This window comes from Atheta coriaria, unplaced genomic scaffold (genome assembly GCF_025399875.1).
Source record: "Atheta coriaria isolate IRGN ID8LTWV9N9 unplaced genomic scaffold, Caltech_Dcor_3.1 hic_scaffold_9_pilon, whole genome shotgun sequence".
Classification (NCBI taxonomy): Eukaryota; Metazoa; Arthropoda; class Insecta; order Coleoptera; family Staphylinidae; genus Dalotia; species Dalotia coriaria.
The window spans coordinates 8,003,101-8,027,995 of NW_027045451.1; the positions used below are offsets into that span (position 1 = coordinate 8,003,101).

Here is a 24,895-nt window from a genome sequence, read left to right on the forward strand (position 1 = left end):
CATAATTAACTGTCTGTTACTTAATATATTTGCCTAATTCCTAATTTTGTCTCAGTGGTTCAGCAGAAAAGTTGCAGGTCTTCAGGAACTCTTTTCTCTTCAGGGTGGTTTGAGACAGTCGTTCTCAAATGTGCCCTTTTGGAAAATTAATTAGCAAAATATTAAAATATTATAATTTTTAATTAATATTTAAAAAAAAACTGGACAAAAGTAATTTTACATTTATTTAAATAATCAATTAGTTCAAATTCTTTCATTTTGAGTTTGAGAATGTTATCGTGGATAATTTGACCCTACCAGCAACAAAATTAAATCTAACAAAAATAAAAGAATGTGAAAAATATATCATTTAAGTACTTCGACGTTTGCGTTAAATTTCAACAATGAGTCATTAGTATACATATTTTTACTCGTACTTGTATTGTTGACTTTCATTGACCTCGAAAATAGTAGTCAAGTTCTGTTATTTAGACGCTGTTCTTCGACTGGGAGTGTGGCGCACTTCTGTAATCCTGCTACCGGGAGGTCGGATTTGGTGGATGGTTTGAGGTCGGGGCTTACTGTGGCAAGGCTTCTCACGTTGACTGGGCGTCCACACTAAGCTGGGCGTCGATATGGACATCCTGGAGGAGTCTGGGATGGCCAGGTCGGCTAAGGAGGGGCGCACCGGGCCAGGGGGGAAACCCAGCAGCCAAAAGTCCCCGCGTCGTGCAGTAGTGGGATCGCGCCCGGGAGTGAGAACTTTGTCGCAGCCTGACCAATACAATCAGACCCAAATCTTTTGTTTTTTTACATACATATTTTATTTCTATCAATTCCCAGTGCATTGAAAAAACTTTTGGCACTCTAATAATAATTTAGAAATAAATAAAGTATTTATTTAATCTTGCATAGGCAACCACTGTACAAAGCGCGCATAATATATTTGCTTTAATATACCTATTACTAAGAAACAAGCAAATTCACAATAAACAAGCTTGTATCTTCTTTGATAATAAATAATAATTATTTCCCTTTAAAATTGTTGTTTGTGTTGTTTCAACAAGGTGTATTTTCTGGTTTTAAATGCAGGCATGATTCGCGCACATGATATAATATCTAACCAACAAATTTGTCGGCAGAAAGCAAAAGTGTTCTCAGGGTTCTCAGTTCCCAGTTTTACTGTAGTTAATAATTTAATATGTAATTATTTATTTGCAAAATGGCTTTTATAGAGCGTGTTGTGGTGTGGAGAAATTGTGCCTCCTAGTAAATAAACATGTTATTCAACAAGGCGTGAATAAAAGGTTTACTCTAGACTAGTCAAAATATTCAAATACTAATTAAATGCATTTTATTTCAATAGATTAAAATTGTTACAAATATTACAAACTAAACAAGAATTGGGTAGCATAGTGTACTTGCAATATCACACAACAAATCATCTTTATAAAAGAAGGAGAACAGCTGAAGAGAGAGTAAGTTTACTTTACATACAATATTACAATAACCATAACTTATGTTTAATTTTTATAAACTTTTTGTGTTTGCATTGACTACACTGCTTAACAAAAGATATTATTTCATTAAAATTCAAATATCATTGTTAAAACATAGAAATCATCAAGAATTATCGAATATTCGCCCAAAGCAAAGTCAGAAGTTGTTGAAGTATGGAGAGACATAACGATCCGAGAATTATCCACGATTTTAAAAGGAGATACCCAATATATATCCGATTTATTCCTTAACGAATTTCGAGGTGCTAATACGGTAATCAGTGATTTGGGGAAACTGCAAGATGCTATTAGACGGAGTGGCCGTCGAATGCGCGTTATTGGCAAACCTAGTGCTCAAACAATCACTGAAGATCAAGATGTTTATCCACAACCAATGCCAGCTAAAGAATTCTTAGTGCCAAGACCACCAGTGGTCACTGTGATGGGTCATGTGGATCATGGCAAAACTACTTTACTGGATGCTTTGCGGCAGACTAGTGTGGTCGATCAAGAATTTGGTGGAATCACGCAACATATTGGTGCTTTTTCAGTTCTTTTAAAAAATGGCGCAAAGATTACTTTCTTGGACACGCCAGGTCATGCAGCTTTTACAGCCATGAGAGAACGCGGTGCAAATATTACGGATATTGTTGTGCTGGTCGTCGCAGCAGATGATGGTGTCATGGAACAGACTATAGAGTCTGTTAGAATGGCTCGGCAAGCAAATGGTAGGTTCGATTAGTTGTGTATTCCAATATGTACTGAATAACTTGTATTTACAGTGCCTATCTTGGTCGCCATTAATAAAATAGACGCTCCGAATGCAGACATAGACCGCACAGAACAGATGCTGATGCAAATTGGCATTCAAGTCGAAAAACATGGGGGCGACGTGCAGGCTATTCCAATTTCCGCCAAAAAGAAACAGAATCTTGAGGCGCTCACCGAAGCTTTAGTTCTACAAGCAGAATTATTAGAGCTGGGTAGCGATCCGAAAGGTACAGTAGAAGCAGTGGTTGTTGAAAGTAAGCTACATCCTCACCGGGGTAAGCTATCAACTGTCGTTGTTCAACAAGGTACTCTCAAACGCGGAAACATTTTGGTTGCCGATACATGTTTGTGTAAAGTCCGACTACTCCGAGCAGCGGATGGTACTATTTTAGATAAAGTAGAACCAGGTTATCCGGCCGAAATCGAAGGTTGGCGAGATCTGCCAGCGGCTGGAGACGTGGTTTTGCAAGTTCCAAGTGAACAGAAGGGCAGGGACGTTATAAAAACCCGCGAACATAAAAAATTCCAAGAGAAAAGCAAAGATATCGCAAGCGCCATTGCGGAAAAGACGGAAGCGCATCAAAGAGAATACCAAGAACGACTAGCAATGAAACGTCGCATGGGTAGATATAAGTTAAGAGCTACAGGACCACGGCAGAAAGAGTTACAACCTGATGATGGTCATCCAGCACTCAATCTAGTAATAAAAGCCGATGTCAACGGAACATTGGAGGCCATCTTAAATACTTTAGACACCTACGATTTACAGGATTGTGAAATGGATTTAGTACACTACGGCGTTGGTCCGGTTAGTGAATCAGACGTAGAGTTAGCAAAGAGTTTCAACGGGATCATCTACGCTTTCAACGTTGATTGCCCCCAAAAAATTGCTGATATTGCATCGAACGAAGCAGTAATTGTGAAATCACTTAATGTTATTTACAAATTAGTAGACGACGTGAAACAAGAAATTAACAACCGTCTGCCCTTAAAAGAAGTGGAAGAAATTATTGGGGAAGCTACAGTCTTGCAACAGTTTGATATTAATGAGGGCAAAAAGAAGATTCCGGTCGCTGGTTCCAGATGTGTCAAGGGACAACTTAAACGTAACGCATTATATAGATTAATGCGCAATGATGAAGTGCTTTACGATGGTAAATTTTAATACAAAGAGAATTACGACTTAGTAATTTTGCATCTTATAGGCACATTGAGTTCCATGCGCCATCTCAAGAGCGAAGTTGATTCAATCAAAACAGATCTCGAGTGTGGTTTGCAACTATCAGACAAAAATATAGATTTTCAGCAAGGTGATAAGTTAGTCTGCTATGAAAAACGCAAGGTACCACAGCAAACAACATGGGATCCTGGTTTCTAAGGTAATTGCAATGCTTTTAACTTAAAACTTTTATATCTAGTTAAATCTTTTAATAACAAACAAAATTTAACTTTTTTTATTATTTTCGTAAAGCTTGCATACGCGGCGCTGAAAGTTTCACTTTGCCGGGGATGTTCCGAGCGAGTGTTTCGTCTTTTACTGCTTTGAGCAGGTCCTTCTCGCGTTGCGATGTTGTTTTATCGTGTAGGAACATGTTCACTGCAGTTTTTGCAGCTTTACCGCGTTTTGATGTGCCTGGTATCAATTTTACTTTGAACCTGTAAGGTATAAGTTTAAGGTGGAATTGTTAAAACTTTGTGGAAATATAAAATAATATTTACTTGTATTGCGCCAAGGTATTGTAAGGTGCAACAACTGGCACGGCAAAGAGTAGCTCGTCTTCAACCACAGGCAAACCTGTAAGTGCATCGATCATGTCCACATCGGCAGCTACCACGGGTTCATCATCTTCTTGCAACTCCTGCTCTGTTTTAATGCGCGGCTGGCGCGCTTGCTGTTTTTTGGCTTGCTGTTCTGCAGCCTGCGTGATCTTCTGGCTCTTCTTGTTATTTTTCTTTAATGGACCAGACGACTACAAAATAATACAAAACATGTTAATTATTTTATACAAGAATGATTTGTTGTATTTTTTGAGTTACCTGAAGAATTGTCATGCGCAATTCGCGTTCTTCTTCATCTTGATCTTTGTACTTTTCTTTTATTTTCTTTAGTTTACTTTTTTGGCCACGTTTCGGCGGTGGTTGCTTTACTTTCGGTTCTTTTACTTCTTTTTCTTGACTTGTTGTGGATACTTTGGATTTTGTGCTTGCTTCACTGGCAGTTCGACTTCGCTGTCTCGCCTTTTCGATGCGATCCTCAAGTTCATCTTTATGCTCTTCTAATAAAGAAGTTTTTGAATCAATATCAATCCTGAAATTAAAAAAAATAATTAGTATGACTGTGTACAAATTCTGTTAGAATTACTTTGTGGTGCCTTGAAAATGTTTAATCTTGATTTGAGTATCAGGAAACTTTAAATCATCATCACTGCTGCTGTCATCTGAAACATCTTCATTTGGTTCGATTTTTACTTCTGGTTCTTCCGAAATGTCTTCTAGTTTATCATCTGGTTCTTTTTCATCATTATCTTCATCATCATCTCCATCCGATACAACTATCTCCTCTTCATCCTTTCCCTCTTCACTGGTAACTTGTAATTGGTCCATTTCCTCCAAAGCTGTTAAAACTTTCCTTTCGCCTTTGTGTCTCTCTACTGAACCATCCTCTAACTTAAACAAGAATCCCAGTCCAAGAATTAACTGCGATGGTGGTAGAAAATTCTTCTTGCCTCGAACCATAAAGCTACCCGTCGTTAAATACTCTCCAGTCGGAGCAGTTTTACTAACTTGGTCGCCAAAGACCCAATACGCATTACTTAACACTTTAGCATCCCATGCGACACTGTAACAAATCGCCATTGTCCCAGCTTCATTCAATGTTTTTGGCGGTACCGGTTTCCCTGATGGATTTTTATCACCACACTAGATGCACCATGAATATCCGCGTGCACGTAGATATCAACTGGTTTCATATATCTTTTCACAATAAGTTCATTCTGCTGTTGGTCCCGACCTGCGATAACCATATAATTCTCGCTGCTAATAAACCAGAAAAATTTCTCAAACCAATATACTTTTCTTGCTTTGTTAATATTTGTTGTGGTCTGCATTTCTTTTAAAACCTGTTTGGTTTTCTTCTCAGCCGATTTCAACGCTTTGCTGGAAGATTCAATCGTTTTCTGCTGTTTTTTAGCCGCTGATCGCTTTTGATCATAGTAGCGCCTCGCATTTGCAAACGCAGTCAATGCCAGGTCAATATCTACTAACACAAGCGGTGGTGGAGCATTTTCTTCATCCTCGTAGTAAGGATCCGCGAGAAGAATTGTAAAATGATTTGTGTTCAGTTTAAGTTGTTTAATGTGCTTTGCTACCGGGTCGCCTTTAGCCGCTGCATCCTTAACCATCTCTTCGATGTCGGTCCACGGTAACTGGCTAGCCAAGGCACTTTGGATGGCTATAATTGCGTTGTCAACGAGTTGTTGATTGTTTGAAATGAGTTCAGCTTTGATCTTATCGTTTTCTTGTGTCTTTTCTAGTGCGAGCAAGCGTTGGTCATGATCCTTTTTAACATTTTCGAGTTTTTTAATTGCTTCGCGTTCTTGTTGCATAGATTTCAAGTCGATTTTTTGGGCCTGTAAGGTCGAGAAGAACTCATCGGCGGCTTGATTGAAAGTCTCGAATTCTTGATGAGGTAGGTTTTCGTGCTGTGAGTAGAGTATTGGGTGGAATTCTTGGTTTGAGTAAAAATATTCTTTTTCTGCTTTAGAGTTTGGGTTTGGCTTTTCTTCCTTCTTTTGTATGATATATCCCTAATAGTATCAAAACATTAATAGTAATTTAGACAATTGTTCTTAACTTACTTTGGAATGATTCGTTTTTGCTGCTGACAACACATTTTCTGCTTCAGTCAAAGCAAGATGCAACTTTCCTAAACTAGTTTCCATATTAAAATCTTTTATTTTTGTATTCTTAAAGCCATGTTTAAGTAAAACATGCTCAATCAAAGCAGGACCATACTCTAGTTTAGGCATGAGTACTTTTTTCAAATTGTCTTCTGGTTTTCCACCTTCCAAGTATTTTTTAATATCTTCTAAACTTGGTGCAGCTGATTCCCTGGCTCTATCATGGGGATACTTCTCTCGAATAGCAAACCTGACATTCTCACCTTCAGTATGAGTCCTCAACACATATAATATTGTCATTTCATGATCACACAACACAACATTTCCTCTATCATACAACTCCAATATCACATGATAAGCAGCTTCCCCAGTTCCAAACTGAAAATCTATAATTCTGTCTGTTCCCATTTGTGTTAAACTCTCTAATCTTTTGTTTTTCAAGTGTTTTCTCAACTAAAAATTACAAAGGTTGAATAAGAAAATTAAATATTTTAAATTGCTTCATACTTTCATGCTGAAACCAGAGGGTGCCATATTTTTGGGCCATTCATAATTTGTTGTATGGAACCTATTGCCCGATTCTATCAGTAAAACGGCTTTTTCTTCGGTTCTCTGCAGCCGAATAAGATATGTGCGATTATCCACATCGTAGATATTATTCACTCGCATTCCTACATACCTGATAAGACAATCAAATTAATATAATTAAAGAATTGCAATAAATTATGAAATTTTAAAGGTAACCTAAATGCTTACTTTTGTAACTCTGTGACGCTACAGACGATATCGTAAGTGTTAAATCGCGTCTTCATTTCGCTGAAAACCCACTAGCCAGATTTTATTAAATAAAATTCTCCAACTTGTGATCAAAATAAAAACTTCAGACACGTTTGACATGAATTGTCGCAATTTTGGAATTGACTTGTTGGTGTATACTTGGTTACCTAACTTTAATGCAAACATTTCATTTGCTGTGCACAGGGTCGGATTAATATGTTCGTTACTAGGTAACACACGCGTTCTTGAAGTGGGGAGAGTGCAAACAGCCGGCAGTTGTTTATCGAACCGTCGCGGGGTGGGAGCATGCGAGAGACGAAGACGCAGAGGGTTGCTTTCCGTTCAGTTAAGCGCGGCGCGTGCGAGCGACGAGCTATCGGCGTCTGCACTCCTAACATACAGCTCACGCGTGTCTTCTCTTGCTGTTCGCGCGTCTTCGTCGGGGGATATAATCTCTGCTTGTGTGCAGTGTACTTCGCGCGGGCCTGCAGGGTGTGCGCGTGTATTTTGTCGTCATCGCACGCGAGTGTGCGCACGCGGTCTCTTCCTGCGCCGGTCGAGCCCCAGCCCCAGTTTGCGAACCCACCCCGAGCGAGCGCGCCCCGCACGACGATGGGCGATTGTTGAAAGAAAAGTGTTGCGAATTGTGTCGCGTTCGGTGCGTGCCGGTGCGGAAATTGACCAGCCACATCATGGTGCAGTTGGATTTTTCCACCGTCGGTGAGTTTTGCGAAAATTTATCGATTGTTTCATGCGCTCACAGTGCTGCAAAGGCATATTATGCTCTATCCGACTGCAAGGGTAATGTACCCTTGGGTCACTTTCGGATAGTTCCTTATTATGCAGCCGAAATGGGGTAACATTTGAATAACGTCTATTTTTGAGCGTACACAGGCAGCATTTTCTTTTATTTTGGGCGTAAATCTTTTTGCATAAGATTTGGATGAATGGCTGTGAAGGTTTTCTTGGTAATTCGGGGTTTTAGTGGGTTACCTGAATAATTACAGTTTAAAATGAAGTTTGCGGGGCTTGTGACGGGGATTTCTGGTGAAGTTTGTGTGACAGTAGGGCTTAAGGGTGGGAACAGGTGTTTTGCATCTGTTCGGACAGTCGACGCGGTCCACCTGCATATTTTATGCTTTTATACGTGTGGCTTTTAAAAAAAAATCTTTTGGCAAAAACTTGCAAACATACTTCGCATAAATATATTTTTTTTCTGATAAGGAAACAGGTCAAGTTATCATGCTTGCACTCTAAACTATTTCCGGTAAAGTCCTGATATACTCGTAACTATTGGAGTTGCATTCGCAACAATTCACTTTATTCCATTTGTGACAAACTGATAAAAATCTGCCCACTTTTCTGATATTTTTGTTTTGTTATTTTTCTTATGTTTTGATAGTATCTCATGAATTTTTAAATAAATCCCTACGTGCAGCAAATACGAAATTGGTTCTGACATGCGCACCTAACTAGCGCGTATCCGTGAATAGAAATCAAAATAAATAAAAGGGAAAAAAATTGCCGAAGGGAAGATACTGCGCGCGAGTGAAAAGCGAACAATAGGAATATAAAAGTAGTTTCCACCTGTCATTTGCATTGCATCGCAGCGTATCGCCGTGCATTTTGAACTCGCGCGAATGATGCAACCACTTTTTTCCCGCACACAGCACGCAAACCATCCGTTTTTTATACGCCTAGGGTTATTTATTCGTTGGGGCGACCGACCCGCACGACATTTTCGTTTCTTTCGCATGTGGAGCATGTTTTGCCACCAGCTGAGGAGCTCACAAGTCATTCACAAGTGTAATGGCCAGATGACTCCTTTAATAATACAGTATAAACATTTAAGAAAAGTACAAAAATTAAATTGTTGTATAAAAAGACAGCGATGATTACCTAGTTATTTTATAAATATTGGCCACAAACGTGTTTCAACTACAACTCGTATACGGCGTGCAGAACTATAATTGGCGTGTGTTGTTTAGGTTGATTTATTTAATGTTTGATAATATTTCTACTCGGTTTATGAGTTTGCATTCTTGCTTGCGGCTGCGGCGGTTGATTAGTAACTCAAATTGCATTTCAATGGCGATTGCCATAAATTGCAAACAATCACGACACTTGCGGCGCACTAATGCGGTTTTGATTAAATATTTGCTGCTATAATCTAAATATTTATTATATTTTCGTAAAGTTTAACTGCTCAATCATATACATTCCACTGCAATATGTCATAATGAAGACATTTAGCCAAATTGAATAAATCGTTGAATAAATCGTAAAACTTTTTCTCATTCGGCCAATTTGGTACATTTTTATCTATTTTTTAGTATTGTTAGATGTTATCATAGGAGAGAAGCAGAATTGCGGAATCGCGCATAATCCGGATTTTACGATTACTCGGAATTCTCGTATTCGAAAATGCGAGACACCGTGAGTCTGCCGTCCTTGTGTCGTCGAAGTGACTCATACGATTCGAAGGAATTCGTTATTACACTATTACCAGTTTGCGTTTACCAGTTCATCGGTATCGGACGATGAATGAATGGTATATTGAGTGTATTGTGACGTTCAATGTATACCTGAGAATGAACTGATCGAACTTTATTATTATTTACGCAGTCAGCCTAATTCAAACATTGTTATTTAATATGAATGTATGTGTAACTTATGCAGATAAACATGCACTACTGCAACATTATCAAGTTTCGATAACATTTTGATAAAATCATTTATGTTGGTTTATACGGTTGTTTAACTATACTACGGAAGTGAACCTAATTGAATCAGGTTCAATGTCATTATCATTAAACATTGCTCATAGTTATTTGTATTGTTGGTTTCAGGAGTGGTGCCAGAAAATGGTGTCCAGGACATGACGCGCCTGACGGCGCTGGACGAAGAGGTCATCAACCAAAACCTGCGAGTGCGATACGAAAAAGATCGCATATACGTATCCTTTTCATTCACAGCTAAATTTAAATTTAGACGTAAATAGAATTTAGTTATTCCGCATATTTTGAATTTCCGCGCAAGCACCACTCGTCTCTCACTTGTAAAGCCTTAAAAAGGAAGCAAAGGACATAATTGTAATTATAACTTGTTGCCACCACATAAATGTAAAAATAAGTGCGATTGTATTTACGTTGGCGTGTGGTAAACGCGGTGGTTTTTGTTTCGTCGCCCTCGGTGCGGTGTTTTTTGCTCTCTTCGCCGGCCATTTGTGCTCGGCTGGGCATATTTTCATTTCTACCTTTTGTCTCCTTGTTGCGCGACGTTTCGTTTCGATGACTTTAGTAGGCTTTGGCAGTTGGGAACAGTTGGGAGTGAGAGACAAAAGGGGAAACAGGCATTCGACTACGGTGACTGGGTAGGAGGAAGTTCATGAACAGCGTTTTTATGTTAGTGGCAAGGGTGCTAACATGCTAACGTTTATTATAAAGATGAGTGACATACAACTTGTTCATGTTTTATTTTCTATTATATTGAGTATTAGGTGACGCTATCTTCTGCGGTTGCATCATTTTTGTTAATATACTTACAAAGGAATGAATTTTTTATACTTATCTATCATTTATTATCCATCTCGTTAACATATTACTCAGGGGCTAAGCAATGTGAAAAATGATTAGCATTTGAGCGGATAATGTCATCTTTGTTCTCTGGTGCCGTCGAGTCTAAACTGTCACGATTAGGGGAGGCTTGAAGTCATAATAGCGTGCGAGCGATACCATTGCAACAACTGTGCGACAGTAGTTTATTAGAACAGCGAAAGAGTGACTCATCCTGCACCTTAATGATACCGATGAATGCGATGATGCAAGTGGAAACGATACATTTTATTTCCTTGCCTATCGTTATATCCTTAACTATTTCGAAAGTGACAACTGACAATTGTATGAGTACTACTACAAGAATTCACTTTCTAAAAATATAATACCAAGATTATTCAGAATGCTGAATTTTGTATTGTCTTAAAAGTTAGCTAAGAGTGAAATTTAATTTAAGAGATAATTTAAGAGTGAAAATACATCTATGATGAGTTAATTCAGTTTTAATTAACTACTTTATTTCGTTTATAGTTTAACAAACAATGAAGTTTTTAAATAATCATAGTTTTTGTTCTTTTTAATTGATTTAACGTTTAAATATTCATCAAATGAGATTAAACTCTTTATAATTAGCAATTTAACATATTTTGAGATATTACCCGACTAAGAGGTGTTTTTTTTTTTGTATTTTGTGGAATATATTTTAAATATTTTTTACGAAATTAAGCATTGCGTTATACTATTATATTATTTTCTAAATATTATTCACCTTTTTGGACGATTCGGCGGCAATTTAAATTGTTTGTTCAAATTTTTGTTAATTTTCACTTAACACTTGCGCAATAAATTCCACATTAAATTTTATCACTTTTATAAGAGTTTGTCGTTGGTGTTCAAGATGTTTGTGCATACGGTTTTTGTTTTTCTCTCTGTTTTGTATGCCCCGCCGAGTATGTAGTCTAAAAAAACTACTTGTCGACTACTCAGCATTTATAACACATTAGTAAGTTTACATCACACATTAAGTAACTCGATACGACCATGCTCGCGGTAGTTGGCATGTACATATTCGCATGCATTATTTGAAATTTATTAACAGCATTAACACTCTTGTGGGTTGTTGGGCGATTAGACTCGGGAGATGTTCATCAAGCCTTGCGTGCTGGATGCATTAACAAGTTTACATTGTTGAGTCTATATGGTACGTGTTCAGAGTTCACCCTTTTGGGTTTGTATTGTGGGCACGCATCACGGGCATCAGGGCGTGTTAAAACATTAATAGCCTGACATGCTACGGTCTTCAGGTGTATCATCTAGAAAATTTAAATTGAAAGTGTAATCGTTTAAACAGATTAAAGCTAATGGTGAGTGACTCAAGTGAGTCACTGAAAAATTCCAATATAGTTCTGGTATTCCAGGAATGCTCCATATGCTACACCTTCACAGTTCTATATTTTTATGAGTTATGAGGCACACATCAGTGAAATAAGTTGATGTGTATTCTTTTTTCACTGAACCACACAACCCGTAACATACAATAGATTAATTTAGTTTATTATGCGTCATTATAATCAAAGGGTATTGTTAACACATGAACATTTACTTCATATTTCTTTTAAATTTTTAAAGTAATTTTGCGTATGGCAAAGGCAAACCAGCGTAATTTGAAATATTATGTATAGTTTCTTTTAAATCATCTTCACTACTGTTTGCTGTGTTACAAATTGCTAACAAGAAATAACGCTATGAACCACAAGGGCGTCTGCTGCAACACTCAACCTTATGACACACATAATTTCGGTAACATTCCTTCCTTTTTTGTTATAAAGCGTTGCAGCGTTCAGCGAATTTGAGGGGCAATTTCCGGTTGATTGAACGATTTAGTTTCTAGTAGCGAGACGTTCAAGCATTTTTTTGTGCCTTGTTGTGATCGGAATTGGGGTGGAATCAAATTATATTGTGATGAAAACAAAATTTCTAGATAATCTAGTTCATTCATATAACGCAAATAATATTTATAGATTATAATAATAGAAAATATGTTTAAGTACGGTTCTGATTTTTTTGTACGTCTCTTGTTTTTTGATGATCCAGCGGTTTTAATTCTCTGCTATTTCCTTAATTCGATTATACACAGACATACACCGGATCCATCCTCGTCGCCGTCAACCCTTATAAGGCCGTCGACATCTACTCACAGGTGAGTGCGAGCACTTAATTTCACATACTCACATTAACATTCTACGTTCACATTCACATGGTATTGTTCGGTTGATCCACTCGTAATGCAAATTCAAGTGACACAGGACCGGATAAAGTTAGATTAAACTCGATGAAAATTTACTACACACTGAATATTAATTAGATGTTGCCTTTTTTCTACATTAAAAAGGGAAGTTTCATTTTCATTCGTGAATCATATTCACGCATTTATTCGTCTGTTTGCATTTATAATTCATGTCGCGTTGGCGCGTGTTTTATGTTTGCTTAACTTCCGCATTGAAAACATTGGCGTGTTTTCTAATTAAGTAGGGGCTCGGGCTTTGCGATCTCTGGGGGGCTTCATATAAAATTAGGAATAATAACAAAAGTCTAAGTAAAAGCAAAATGTAATTTTTTTGTTTGAGGTTTAGTTTTAGGTTTTGGGCAGTTTAAAAATCAATTTAAGCATAGTATGCCTGTGCATGGTTTGCAGATAAAAACACATCTGGTCAACACATCAAAGACAATGACGATAAAAACGCATTTTAAAATCATGTTAGAGTGGAGCGGAAAATTAATTATTTTGTTTTGATGCTCAACTGCGCGCAACTAACTACAGCCTAATCGGAAAGCAATCTGTGTCTGGACTCGCGACTAGTGACAGCACTTCGTAATTCTTAATTTAGAAACAAATTAATTTTAAACATGCGGGTTTCAAGTCTTTAAAAAGTCTAAATAAATAGAGGAAACTACTATACAAGATGTTAAATAAGTTACGTAATTAAATTACAATCCCACGAATATTATAATTACACAATTAGTTAAATGACATTTAACTAATTTGTGATACTAGAAAATAAAACCGCCAGCAGTAAATGTCTATTATAATAATGATTATGGAATACGTTCTGAATGAATGTATGTTATGACTAGCAAAGAACTTTATCGAAATTTATGCAATGTTATGTTGATGTTAACCGCATGTTTATGTTTATTTAACGACTATTGCCATCCGTTTTTCTCTTTGTTTCCCGTAGAACACAGTAGATACAGTATCGAATTTCCGTGTTTGCTCGAATGCTTAGTTTGCTATCGGAGATGCACTGAGATGAGCACGCGTTTGTTTTGATAGTGAATGCAAGGGGATATCTATTTGTATAGTTAAAGACACACATGAATTTAAAATATTTTTATGATTAGTTGGCGTTTTTTTTATAAAATAGAACGTGTACTCATTTGAGGTTATGTGGTTTTGATAGCATCATAACATAACTTAGTGTGTCGTTTTGGTTGCATAAATAGAGTGTAGCACGCTATATAGCCATTTCAGTTCGTTCACCAATGTAAAAGAAAAATTGCGTTCGGGCATGAAACACGAATGTTTTTATTGTAACGATTTACCAATCGATTGAACTGATCACAGACACAGGGTATCTGTTTGTTTTATTACTTAAAACATATTAAAACCTTTTACGACTTGTTTTACTTAAGTTGTGTTCAAGTTGGGGCCGTTATCTACTTACGATTTGACGAAAAATTCCCTGTGAACTCATTATGCGTGACGCCGCGCACCTACTTCTTTTTTATTATTAGACGTATTAAAAAGTATTAAGCATTTGTTTTCCCACATTCCCACGCCGACAGCGAGACGCGAAACAATGCGATCTCATGATTGTTAAGTATCCGGTCTTCTTCTTAACAATTAATTCATAACAATGAATGCGATACATTTCGCGGCGCATGAATTTAATTCAAGAAACTGCAAAATTAAACTTTCAAAACTCAGTCACAGATTAAAATTGAATGAAAGAGTAGAAAGTGTCACTTGAATTCATTTACGGCGGAAACTCGTTAGGAAAGAGTACTGTTAATTAAATGATCTAATTTTCTTATCATTTGTCGGTTTTGTAATATTTTATGTTTTTTCCAGCACTACGTTGAAAAATATCGCGGCAAAAAACTCGGCCTTGAAGAACCGCACGTGTTTGCCCTGGCGGAAGCGGCCTACGTCTCCCTGCAGAACCCGCACCATAGCAAAGGCCACCTCAATCAAAGTCTCGTCATCAGCGGCGAGAGCGGCGCCGGCAAGACCGAAAACACCCGCTTTATTCTACAATACTTGTGTTCTGTAACCAGTGGTGTTTCCACTTGGGTAGAGCAACAAATCCTCGAAGCAAACACTATTTTGGAAGCGTTTGGTAATGCGAGAACGATCCGAAATAACAATTCGAGTCGCTTTGGAAAGTTTATGCAGGTTTGCTTTGATTCCCGATGGATGATTGCGGGTTGCATCGTGCAGGACTACCTGCTGGAGCAGTCTCGGATTACGTTTCAGGGTCCTAATGAAAGAAACTACCATGTATTCTATCAGTTGATTGAAGGTGCCAAGACTAATCCGGAGCTAATGCAACAATTACACCTGAAACCAGTTGAATTCTATAATTATTTAAACAAATCTGGGAAGAATAAAGCAGATGATGACGAGAAATCCTTGGATAATCTCCGGCTGGCGTTTAATGTCTTGCAGCTGCCTCAGAATATGTGCAATGGGATTTTTCAGACACTGTCCGCCATTTTGTGGTTGGGAAATTTGGCTTTTCAGGATATTGACGGTGAAAGGTCAGACGTAACTAAGGAAGATTTAAACATACTGGAAATCGTTGCGGAGCTTTTGGGTCTAGACAAAGATCAGTTAAAACAGGTTGTCCTAGTGCGACAGATTAATGTGCGAGGTAACATCACCGAGATTCCACTTAAGTTCCAAGAGGTAATTTGCAATTGTTGTGTGCATGCGACATGGAAATTAAACCCACATTATTTCGCAGGCCGGTGAAAATCGTCATGCGATGGCAAAGGCGTTATACTCGCGCACCTTTGCGTGGTTGATCAATCACATCAACAACTGCACGAACCCAGGTCAGGACGCTACTAGATTCATTGGAGTTTTAGATATCTTTGGTTTCGAGAACTTTGCTCTGAACTCGTTTGAACAACTCTGCATTAATTACACGAATGAAAAACTTCACAAGTTTTTTAATCATTACGTGTTTGCTTTGGAACAAGAAATTGTAAGTTGGTTTGCATATAATAGGGAAGTTTAGTTATGTTTTTATATTTATTGTCTACAGTATAAAGCAGAGGAGATTGAATATAATCATATTGCGTTCACGGACAACACCCTGTGTCTGGAATTGTTGGAGAAACCACCGCGATGTATTCTACGCTTGTTGTCGGAGCAGTGTCACATGCCGCGCGGTTGCGACGCTTCGTACATATCGAATTTGCATGCGGAATTCGAAGCGCACGAGAACTACTTCAAGGGGGAGGACAAGCGAAAGTGGGAAGTCGAGTTTGGCGTACGGCACTATGCGGGTGGGGTGCTTTATAACGTAAAAGGTTTTGTGGACAAAAACCGCGACGTGCAACAGGACGTCTTCTTTGACATTCTTTCGAGAAGCACATGCGAATTCGTAAAAGATTTGTCCAGTTATCAGGATTTAAATGCATGCCCTGCGAAAGGAATTGGTAAGAGTTTGGTATATTTTTGAGAGGCTAGCTGATTTCTAACATAATCTAATTTTAATAGCAAATGGCGCTACTACTGTGTCACGGGGTACAAGTAAAGGTAAGCTTACTGTCTCGGACACGTTCCGACATCAGTTGCAGGCTTTGGTAGACGTATTGCAAAGCACGACGCCGTGGTACGTGCGCTGCATCAAACCAAATGCCAACAAAGACTCTAATCATTTCGACAATACACTAGTCTTAGACCAATTGAAATATCTCGGAATGTTAGATATTATTCGTATAAGAAAGGAAGGTTTCCCGATCCATATGGATTTTAACGATTTCATTGCCCGATATCACTGCCTATCGAAAAATCGACTGCCAGTTGATGCACGCGCCGCTTGTAAATCTCTCATCGAAAGTCACAACATACCCAAAACTGAGTGGCAGATTGGTAAGAATAAAGTGTTCATGCGTTCGCACGTGCATGAACCGCTTGAGGAAACCCGAAATAAGATGCAGGCGGCTAAGGCGATCCTTATTCAGAAAACGTATCGACGTTTTGCGGCGCAGAAGGATTATCAACAGAGGCGCAATGCCGTGCTGCGGATGCAACACGCTTACAAGGGTTGGAAGAGTCGCATCGAATTTCTGAAAAAGCGACGCGCCGCCATCGTCATCCAGAGCCACTTGCGCGGCGTTTTTGCACGCGAGGTCGCCGCCGCATTGCGGGAGATGCGCAGAGTGGAGGAGGAAATGAGGAAGCGTGAACTATTAGAGGAGGAACGGCGTGCGAAGGAAGCCGAAGCAATTGCCCAGGAGCAGAAACTGGAACTTGAGAAGAGCGAAAAGTAAGTAATTCGTTGATTTGATCAAATAGAACTTGAGAGTGTATTAATTTAATTCGGATTGCAGGGCGGCCGAGAAGGAAATTGCCGCGCTGTCCCACATGGCAGAACAGATGAAGCCGCGCCTAACGGAAACCGCCACCGAGGCGGTCGATTTGGACAATCTGTTTGCCTTCCTGTCTGACCAGAGTCAGCCGCCCAATAAAATTATCGATGAGATTGGTACGAAAATGGACGAGTTGGTTGAAGACTTGGATGTTGAATTAGAAACCGTAATTCAACAGGAATTAGAAGGTTTGGCCCAAGAGCAGTTGACTGTGCCTACACCGCCTAAAATGGGCTTGCCTTCACTGCCTGAACCGACGGAACCACCACCACCACCACCTCCTGTTACAAATGAACCTCCTCCACCTCCACCAGTTATTATTCCTGAAGATGTCCCTGTGGACAAGTCCACCAATGAGCCTATATACGAAGCGGTACTACCAAGGGATGAACCGCCGTGTGTGTCTCCTCCACCTCTGCCAGCCCCTCCAAGACTACCATCGGATTCACCACATCATAGTCCTCCAGTTTCCAGATGCAACAGCGCTGGACCGCCAGCATGGCGGTACAATCAAGAACAAGAAGCACTGAATGTTGAACGTGAAGCACGTCGTAAATTCCGTGTTGATAAGAAACTCCAAGAACTGTCCGAGAGCCAAGAAGAAAAAACTACCTCGGAGGAAGTGTTACATGACATGCTGGAGTTTGCCGAGAACTTTTACAATGCACATGAAAGAAGTCCAGAGGGTACCATCATGGCCACGCTGACGAGAAAACGAACCATTGCTGAAATGATACCTAAATATGAAATGTTAACGTATTACAAAGGTAGTTCTATTCCGAATTCGCACATTCACATGTACGACCCCGACAATGTGAACATTGCCTGCACTATTTTCCGCGATATTTGCAAGTATATTCGCGGTGAGTTCAACAATGATCGCGAATTGGCAGTGATTCAAAGCGTCATTGGACATGCTCTCGAACGTGAAGAGCTCAGGGATGAAATACTCGTGCAGTGCGTGCGCCAGGCAACCAATAATCCACTGCCGGAAGCCACCGAGCGCGTCTGGTTGATGCTCTGTCTTTGCGTGGTGGCTTTCCAACCGTCGAAGAATCTCTATAAGTATTTTGTATCATTCTTAAAGAAGAACTTATCTCAAGGGGGCAGAATTTCTCAATATGTGCAATGGTGTTTGGATAATTGCAATAATAACAAGGTGACTGTGCGGGAACATCCGCCATCTTCAGTTGAAGTTGCTGTAAGTAAAAACATGGTGGTTGCAATTAAATGTAATATTCTTATTTCATTTTAAAATAGGCAATGAAACGACTGGGGACTATTGTGTGCAGATTTTTCTTCTTAGACGGCCGAACGAAAGCAATCGATGTACATCCAACTGATACAGCAGGAGACGCTGCGAGAAAGTTAGCGGAAAGGTTAGGTTTGCGCACTTTGGAAGGTTGGGCAATTTATCAAAGTCGCGCTGATGCCGAAGAACACGTGAGAGCTCATCATTATTTGTACGATGTTATCGCAGCCTGGGAAATGTAAGTTTTATTAAGATTATAAATAAAAAAATATTTAATGAGACATTTACAGGACGCAAAACAAGGCTAATTCCGCTACGGGAATGGCGACTATGGGACGACGCAATGGCGCGGGTGTTAGTAGTGGTGAAAACAGGTTTATTTTTAAACGCCGCCTTTTCAAATCTAACAGGGAACTCAGTCAAGATCCGGTTGAAGTTAACTTGTTGTATGCTCAAGCAGTCCATAGTGTCGTGAAGGTAGATATCTACATCGTAATCATAATTATAAACTAAAATTTTTATTTTATCGATTGTAGAGCGATGATTTTCCCGTAACCGAAAAAGTTGCTCTACAATTGGCTGGTCTGCAGGCTCAGGTAGCACTCGGCGACCCCAAAGATAACAATAAATTGGAATACTACACTGATATTGATACATACCTACCCTATCGAATCAGTAGAACACGAGGTGAGGATGTTTGGGTTCCGATTATCGCTCATGCTCATCGACAATATGGAGCCGGACGCACCGAACTAACAGCAAAAGCACTCTATTTATCCTGCGTCATGCAATACCCGCTTTACGGAACCACTATGTATCCAGTTACATATCGCGGCTACTGGTCGTACGGTAACACGCTCGTGCTCGGTGTGAGCTGCAACGGCATAATGCTCATAAAGCCGGACGACAAGTTCGTGCTTAATGAGTACCCCTATCACGAAATCGAGAGCATTATGCTTGATCCTAGTGATAGCTTTATTACCATCACTCTGCAGCGTCATATGAATGATAATAATCACAAGTGTTTTGTGTTTGAAACGCCACAAAAGGGTGAGATTGGTTCATTGATTGCTAGCTATTGCCCAACTCTAGCAGGTTGGATAACTGAAAACGAAGCACCGCAAAAGAAAGTAAAAGCTATGACCAATGAAGATCGAATTAGATTGTATCACAATCTTGTGAATTGCCGTCGCGCGTTAATTGATAATGACATTATGCGCAAACCAGTAGATCAATCTGGTAATTTCCTGAGGAATACTCTCCGGCGATTGAGTAAACACAAATTAGACAAACTGCGCCAAGAACATGGCGGTGATAGTGGCGAGACTTATAAAGGTTTCCATTATTCTTTCTGGGCATTTAGCAGACAGCCAATGCAGACCAGCATCAGTCGCATACCGGAAGCTGAGGAGCAAGTTATGCTGCAAGTATTTCAGATTATTTTAACTTATGCTGGATTGGGTCAAAATGGCGAAGCAATTCGTCGAGCAGAAGATGAGCATGTTACGCTACTTCAATCGATTTTGGAGCGTTGCATGCGCAAGGAATCGCTTTTGTGCGAATTGTATCTGCAACTCATTAAGCAGACGACGGATCACCCTGACCCTAACTCACGGGTTAATTTACGACACTGGGCTTTGTTGTCGTTAGCCTGCTCGGTAGTTCTTCCACCTCATAAAGCAATGCGTCGGTACTTAATTGCGCATCTCAAACGATGTAGCTCGGACTACGTAACTGAGGAAGGAAAGTTTGCACGTTTTGCAGAGAAATGTTTATCGAAAACGCAAGGTACTCGTAGGCGCCAATGGCCGCCATCTAGAGAAGAAATTCTTTGCACTATCAATCGAAGACCAGTATATGCACGTTTTCATTTCATGGACGGGCAATATCATTCGGTGGAGTTTCATCCTTCAGCTACAGCACGAGATGTATTGGAAATCGTGCGAGATAAAATCGGGTTGAGCACGAATGCGAAGGGTTATGCAATTTATGAAGTGTTGGGTAACTCTGAGCGAAGTCTGGCTAGCGAAGAAAAGGTTGCTGATGTTATGGCAAAATGGGAGCGCTATCGAGCAGCGTCTGCAGCTGCAAATAACACAAATACTGCACAAAAACGCGCAAGACCACAACATCACTTCTTCCTATTTAAGAAGCACTTGTTTATGGATACGTTCATTAATTTGAACGACCAGGTGGAGAAGGAATTATTGTATCATCAGGTGTTGCATGATTTACGAGCGGATCGATTTCCAATTACTGACAAAGAAGCGGTAAGCAAATTGATTTTTACAAAAATTTCATATTTGATGTTTATTTTTTAATTTTTAGATGATGTTGACTGCATTACAAGCACAACTTGAGTTGGGTGACTGTGCAGAAACCCCACATGATTATCGAACAATCGCGTGTCATTGTTTACCGGCCAGACTTGTTCCGGGTCTACCACAGGAAGGCGTTGCAATGCATCACCAATCTCTTCGTGGAATGACAGCGTCGGAAGCAAAACAAGCCTTCTTGAACTTGATTCAAAGTTGGCCTCTGCATAAAGCTACTATTTTCGATGTCATGGTAGGTCTTATTTTACCTTACCATAATTCGACTTTTTATATTCTATTGTTTGTTTTTTGTTTCTACAGCAATCATTTACGTCGAATTGGCCTAGAGTTCTATGGCTTGCAGTTGATCAAAAAGGCCTTCATCTTCTTGAACATCGCTCGCGTAATACTCTTTGTACTTATGAATACAGCACTATATTAAGCTATTCGCCAGCGCTAAACTGCCTCATGATCATCACCGGGACTGCGTGCAAGCAGAGCAAGGTGATCCTAACCACAGCACAAGCCTTCCAAATCGCTACGCTAATCAAGGAATATATGGAAGTACTGCAAAGCGACATGGTGGACCTAAAGCGTGCCCAACAGCAGCCGCGGAGTCGTCCCGTCAGCGTTCTACACCCGAACAATATGCTGGTGCCGCCTCAGCCTAGCTAGAAGCGGGTTCATTTCGCTGATCAAGTAACATCCGCTGTCTACTAGAGATTTTGTAGAAATGTATTTCATGTGATTGCTGGCGGCCGTCCGGCGAGACCAAGCGCAGCCGGTGCGGGACGGCCGATGACTGTTGTATTTGGACCGTGGATGTTGCTTGATTAGCGAAATTTGTTTTATTGACTATATACGTGTGTACAAAGCCGTAACAACAATAGTAGCGCATTAACTTACGATAAATCGTAGCTAGGACAATTAAATCAAAACTATAAACAAAGCAAAAGACAAACAGAATCGTTAACATTCGCACTCGAGAAGAGTACAAACGTAGCGATTATAGCAAAATATCAGAAAGCAGAATGTTATTTTCACAACACACATACTTAAAAATGCATATTCATATTTATAATATCGCACCATCATTCAAAAGATTCCAAAGTATTATGTATCAAGACTGAATTTAATCAATAGTATTCGCAAACAACCGATTATCCCGAACACCGAAGAATATGCTATGTCGTATTTTACTCTATTTCCGCGATTAGACTTGATAAATCTCCCCCTGTACGCAAATGGGGCTTCCAAATGAGTTGTGAGCATAATTTAATGATTTTTTAAATTATTGAAACATTGATTATTGTGTAATGAATATTTATATACATATTAATATTATACGAAGATATATACAGTACTAGTCAGATAAAATGTACATATTTATACTAGTTGAAAATAGTTTTATCGCAAGACATCAGGTAAACGCACGATTTTCAAAATGGACCGATGATGGCGGAATGCGAGGGATAAGATTCGGAATTTTGAGTGGCTTGAAGTGAAATTTATAAATAAGCGAATGATATTGTATTGACTAATCATTATTTAAAGTGAACAAGTATAAAATATGTTACGCACAAAGTGTATTTCGAAGTATAAACGCCATTTATTTGCATCAAAAGAAAACTAACTCTCGTTTTCAGTGCTTAAAATATTTATTATTGAGACAGTCGGAAAGAATGCAATCGAGAGAAACAACAATGAACTTTGTTATTTGTGGCCATAGTGTTTGTCTTAATGACACATACAATTACAAGCTGCTCTTAAATATTAATCACTTGTATAAAATAAATGCTCAGGTACTAATTGCACACCTACAGCTTAGAATGCTCAAGACTCATTCGGATGGAGCGGAATAACAAATTTCGGTCCGAACGGCGACTTGTATTTGATGTTAACTCGTGAAAAGATCTCTGCCGGGAAGCCAAGATTACATAAGTAAATCTTACCGTTGTTGGGCGAGTGCGCCAACGGTAGGACGGGCACAAGAGAGAATTTGGCGTTGAGTCCAGGTGTTCCAACAGCGGGAGGATCCAATGCCAGAATAGGTGCCTTCACACCACTTATCCACGTCGAGACGTTCGAGAAAAGTTTCACATTCTCGCCATCTTCACATAGAGAAACAATAACGAGGTCCACATTCTGAGGAACTTGACTTAAACCAATATAGGATCTATTTTGAGTCAACTTATAGAGGTATAACTCTTTTTGGTTGATTTCTGTCTCGTTGGGGATGGAATACACGATGGTTTTTACACCTTGGCTGGCGAGATGCCGCGCAGCATTGATTCCCACTGCACCTTGTTTAGTAGGTCCAACGAGAAACGCCACGGTGGGCCACTGGTGCGTATTCTGCGGATTAAGGCGGTGTGCACCACCCAATAACTGTACGGCCATTTCAGTGGCCGCGCGGCCCATTAGTTCTATGCGTCGTTCCCACGTTAGGCCTACCTGTTCGGCAGTTACCCAGAGGCGTTTCCGCAGAGCGCGTGAGATCGTCGGGATGACCAAACCATCATCAGTGACATACTCGTAAACATCGGTAGGAACAATAATTTGTCTGAGTGTCGTTGGTAAGCTTGCTATTATATTTTCATCATGCCTGAACTTGGTTGGTTTTCTTTGATCTCCATGCTTAACTAGATCAGGCCTGTGAGAATTAATCTCCTCAAACACAGCCTGTTTGTCAAAGAGGGCCAGATTCTTTTCAAAGTCAAAATCTTTTGTTAAACTGGAATCCAATGGTGAACCAAAGCAAGCTTCATCCCTCCAACCTCTACTGTATTGTTTTTGTTTGTTTTTGTCCTTTTTGCTGAGGTTGGTTGGTGTAGCATTTGAATTTTTATAGCTGCCTGCTTCAGGCAAACTGTCAGCCAAATGTGATTGTTGGCTAGACTGTGGAATCTCAACTGGTTTAGTCTTATTTACCACTGGTGTACTGCTGTGGCCATTCTGCACTTTGGTCTCAGATCCACTCTGTGTTCTTCCTGCTCTTTTGACTGTTGGCTTTGTTATCAAGACAGTTGAGCAAACATTTTTGGCTGGAGCTGTTTCTACCTTGTTGATTAATTTTAAATCTGTTATTTCAGATGCCCTTAAAATATATATGGATTAGGTATTGTAGTATTAATTAAAGTGTAAAACTTACAATATTGTAATGCTTGGTGTAGATGCAGGCACTCCATCACAAAATGCCTTTGTCAGTGTGATATGTGAATTGGTGGCACTCACAATTTCTCCTTGATAAGTGTTGTATGTGCTTGTAATTGAAACACTGTAGCCTATCCACTGTGCCATTTTTGCTATTTGCGCCTACTTTTTTTTAATAGCGTGTAATGTATAAAACTTTCTGTTTTACTTGTTTGATTTTAACATTCCTGGACCACTAATTGTACCTGTTGGCTTGGTGACTGAACGCTCGTGAAGCTATAACATAACCTAGTCGCCTATTCTGTCTGCACCTCCGTCCGTTTTGAATGCTCTTTCAGATAGTCTTAACGGAAGATTACAGACAGCATGTACGTATGTACCTACATGTGTACTTATGTACGTTGCGCTGTAAATATTAAATGCACCCTTTCTTCAGAATTCGGACGCCACGATCCACATTTACGATTTACCGTTAATACGTCTCTCGACAATCGCAATAACAGGAAAACAGCAGCGTCGTACTACAGCGCATTTGCACCTTTTAGTTTTGCTCGTGAAATGTAGTGATTTTTGATTTGAATTGTATAAGTTGGTCCTGCCTAACATCAGTTTTTTTTAAATAAATTGTAATTGTAATTTAAATAATTACAAAGTTTATAAATTTTAATTTTTGTTATTTGGGGGTTCTTGGTCTATTCGCTGCAACGAAAACAAACAGGAGTCACATGCGCGGAAATAAATAAATGCAGGAGAATATTAAACTGATTTATGTGGTATGGATTTAGAACCATATTATTATTACATATTATTTTAGGTGCCATGGCTTCATATTGTAGTTCAAAAGACAATTGCACATAGGAGTTGAAAGAGCACTCTCAAAACTCTCAGGAAGTAGCTCATCAAGTAGTACCTACCCTAAAATAATTTATATTTCTATAAAGTTGAAACCAATGTTTGGAAAACATTGAATAAAATTATTTATTTCCTGTTCCTTGCCGTAATCTTGTAGCACGGACTCATGTTTTACAATAAA

The 24,895-nt window shown here is 39.3% G+C and overlaps 4 protein-coding genes across 4 annotated transcripts; 2 read left to right on the forward strand and 2 right to left on the reverse strand.

The window, feature by feature from the left end:
* Nucleotides 1-1,179: 1,179 nt before the first annotated feature.
* Nucleotides 1,180-3,973, forward strand: mIF2 (mitochondrial translation initiation factor 2; the record flags this gene model as incomplete). Its single annotated transcript, XM_065312743.1, has 6 exons — nucleotides 1,180-1,286; nucleotides 1,346-1,457; nucleotides 1,597-2,206; nucleotides 2,261-3,403; nucleotides 3,455-3,628; nucleotides 3,721-3,973. Coding segments are annotated over 5 exons (2,145 nt in total), but the record flags the coding sequence as incomplete, so codon positions are not given.
* Nucleotides 3,642-7,099, reverse strand: Clbn (Nuclear export mediator factor NEMF homolog Clbn). Its single transcript, XM_065312742.1, is given in 8 exon segments — nucleotides 3,642-3,905; nucleotides 3,969-4,219; nucleotides 4,287-4,557; nucleotides 4,612-5,161; nucleotides 5,164-6,055; nucleotides 6,107-6,601; nucleotides 6,656-6,827; nucleotides 6,905-7,099. Coding segments are annotated over 8 exon segments (2,886 nt in total). The 5' UTR covers nucleotides 6,961-7,099; the 3' UTR covers nucleotides 3,642-3,706.
* Nucleotides 7,100-7,235: 136 nt separating this feature from the next.
* On the forward strand, nucleotides 7,236-22,312 carry Myo81F (Myosin 81F). Its single transcript, XM_065312741.1, has 13 exons — nucleotides 7,236-7,645; nucleotides 9,775-9,881; nucleotides 12,617-12,679; nucleotides 14,612-15,448; nucleotides 15,507-15,749; nucleotides 15,810-16,206; nucleotides 16,268-17,039; nucleotides 17,104-18,343; nucleotides 18,403-18,632; nucleotides 18,685-18,871; nucleotides 18,931-20,664; nucleotides 20,723-20,962; nucleotides 21,031-22,312. The coding sequence occupies exons 1-13, from the start codon at nucleotides 7,618-7,620 to the stop codon at nucleotides 21,382-21,384; spliced, it is 6,432 nt and encodes a 2,143-aa protein (XP_065168813.1). The 5' UTR covers nucleotides 7,236-7,617; the 3' UTR covers nucleotides 21,385-22,312.
* A 36-nt stretch (nucleotides 22,313-22,348) lies between these two features.
* On the reverse strand, nucleotides 22,349-24,392 carry Edc3 (Enhancer of mRNA-decapping protein 3). Its single transcript, XM_065312744.1, has 2 exons — nucleotides 23,861-24,392; nucleotides 22,349-23,806 (listed from the first exon to the last, which is right to left on the reverse strand). Exons 1-2 carry the CDS (start codon nucleotides 24,007-24,009, stop codon nucleotides 22,543-22,545), a joined length of 1,413 nt encoding a protein of 470 aa, XP_065168816.1. The 5' UTR covers nucleotides 24,010-24,392; the 3' UTR covers nucleotides 22,349-22,542.
* Between the last annotated feature and the right edge of the window lie 503 nt (nucleotides 24,393-24,895).

What these genes read in the sequence shown, in the direction of transcription:
- Myo81F (XM_065312741.1), top strand. Translation starts at nt 7,618, where the DNA reads ATGGTGCAGTTGGATTTTTCCACCGTCG. An exon ending in ATGCCCTGCGAAAGGAATTG is followed by an intron (nt 16,207 to 16,267) that starts GTAAGAGTTTGG and finishes TAATTTTAATAG; the next exon opens with CAAATGGCGCTACTACTGTG. An exon ending in CAGTCCATAGTGTCGTGAAG is followed by an intron (nt 18,872 to 18,930) that starts GTAGATATCTAC and finishes TATCGATTGTAG; the next exon opens with AGCGATGATTTTCCCGTAAC.
- Edc3 (XM_065312744.1), bottom strand. Translation starts at nt 24,009, where the DNA reads ATGGCACAGTGGATAGGCTACAGTGTTTCAATTACAAGCACATACAAC. An exon ending in ACACCAAGCATTACAATATT is followed by an intron (nt 23,807 to 23,860) that starts GTAAGTTTTACA and finishes ATATATTTTAAG; the next exon opens with GGCATCTGAAATAACAGATT.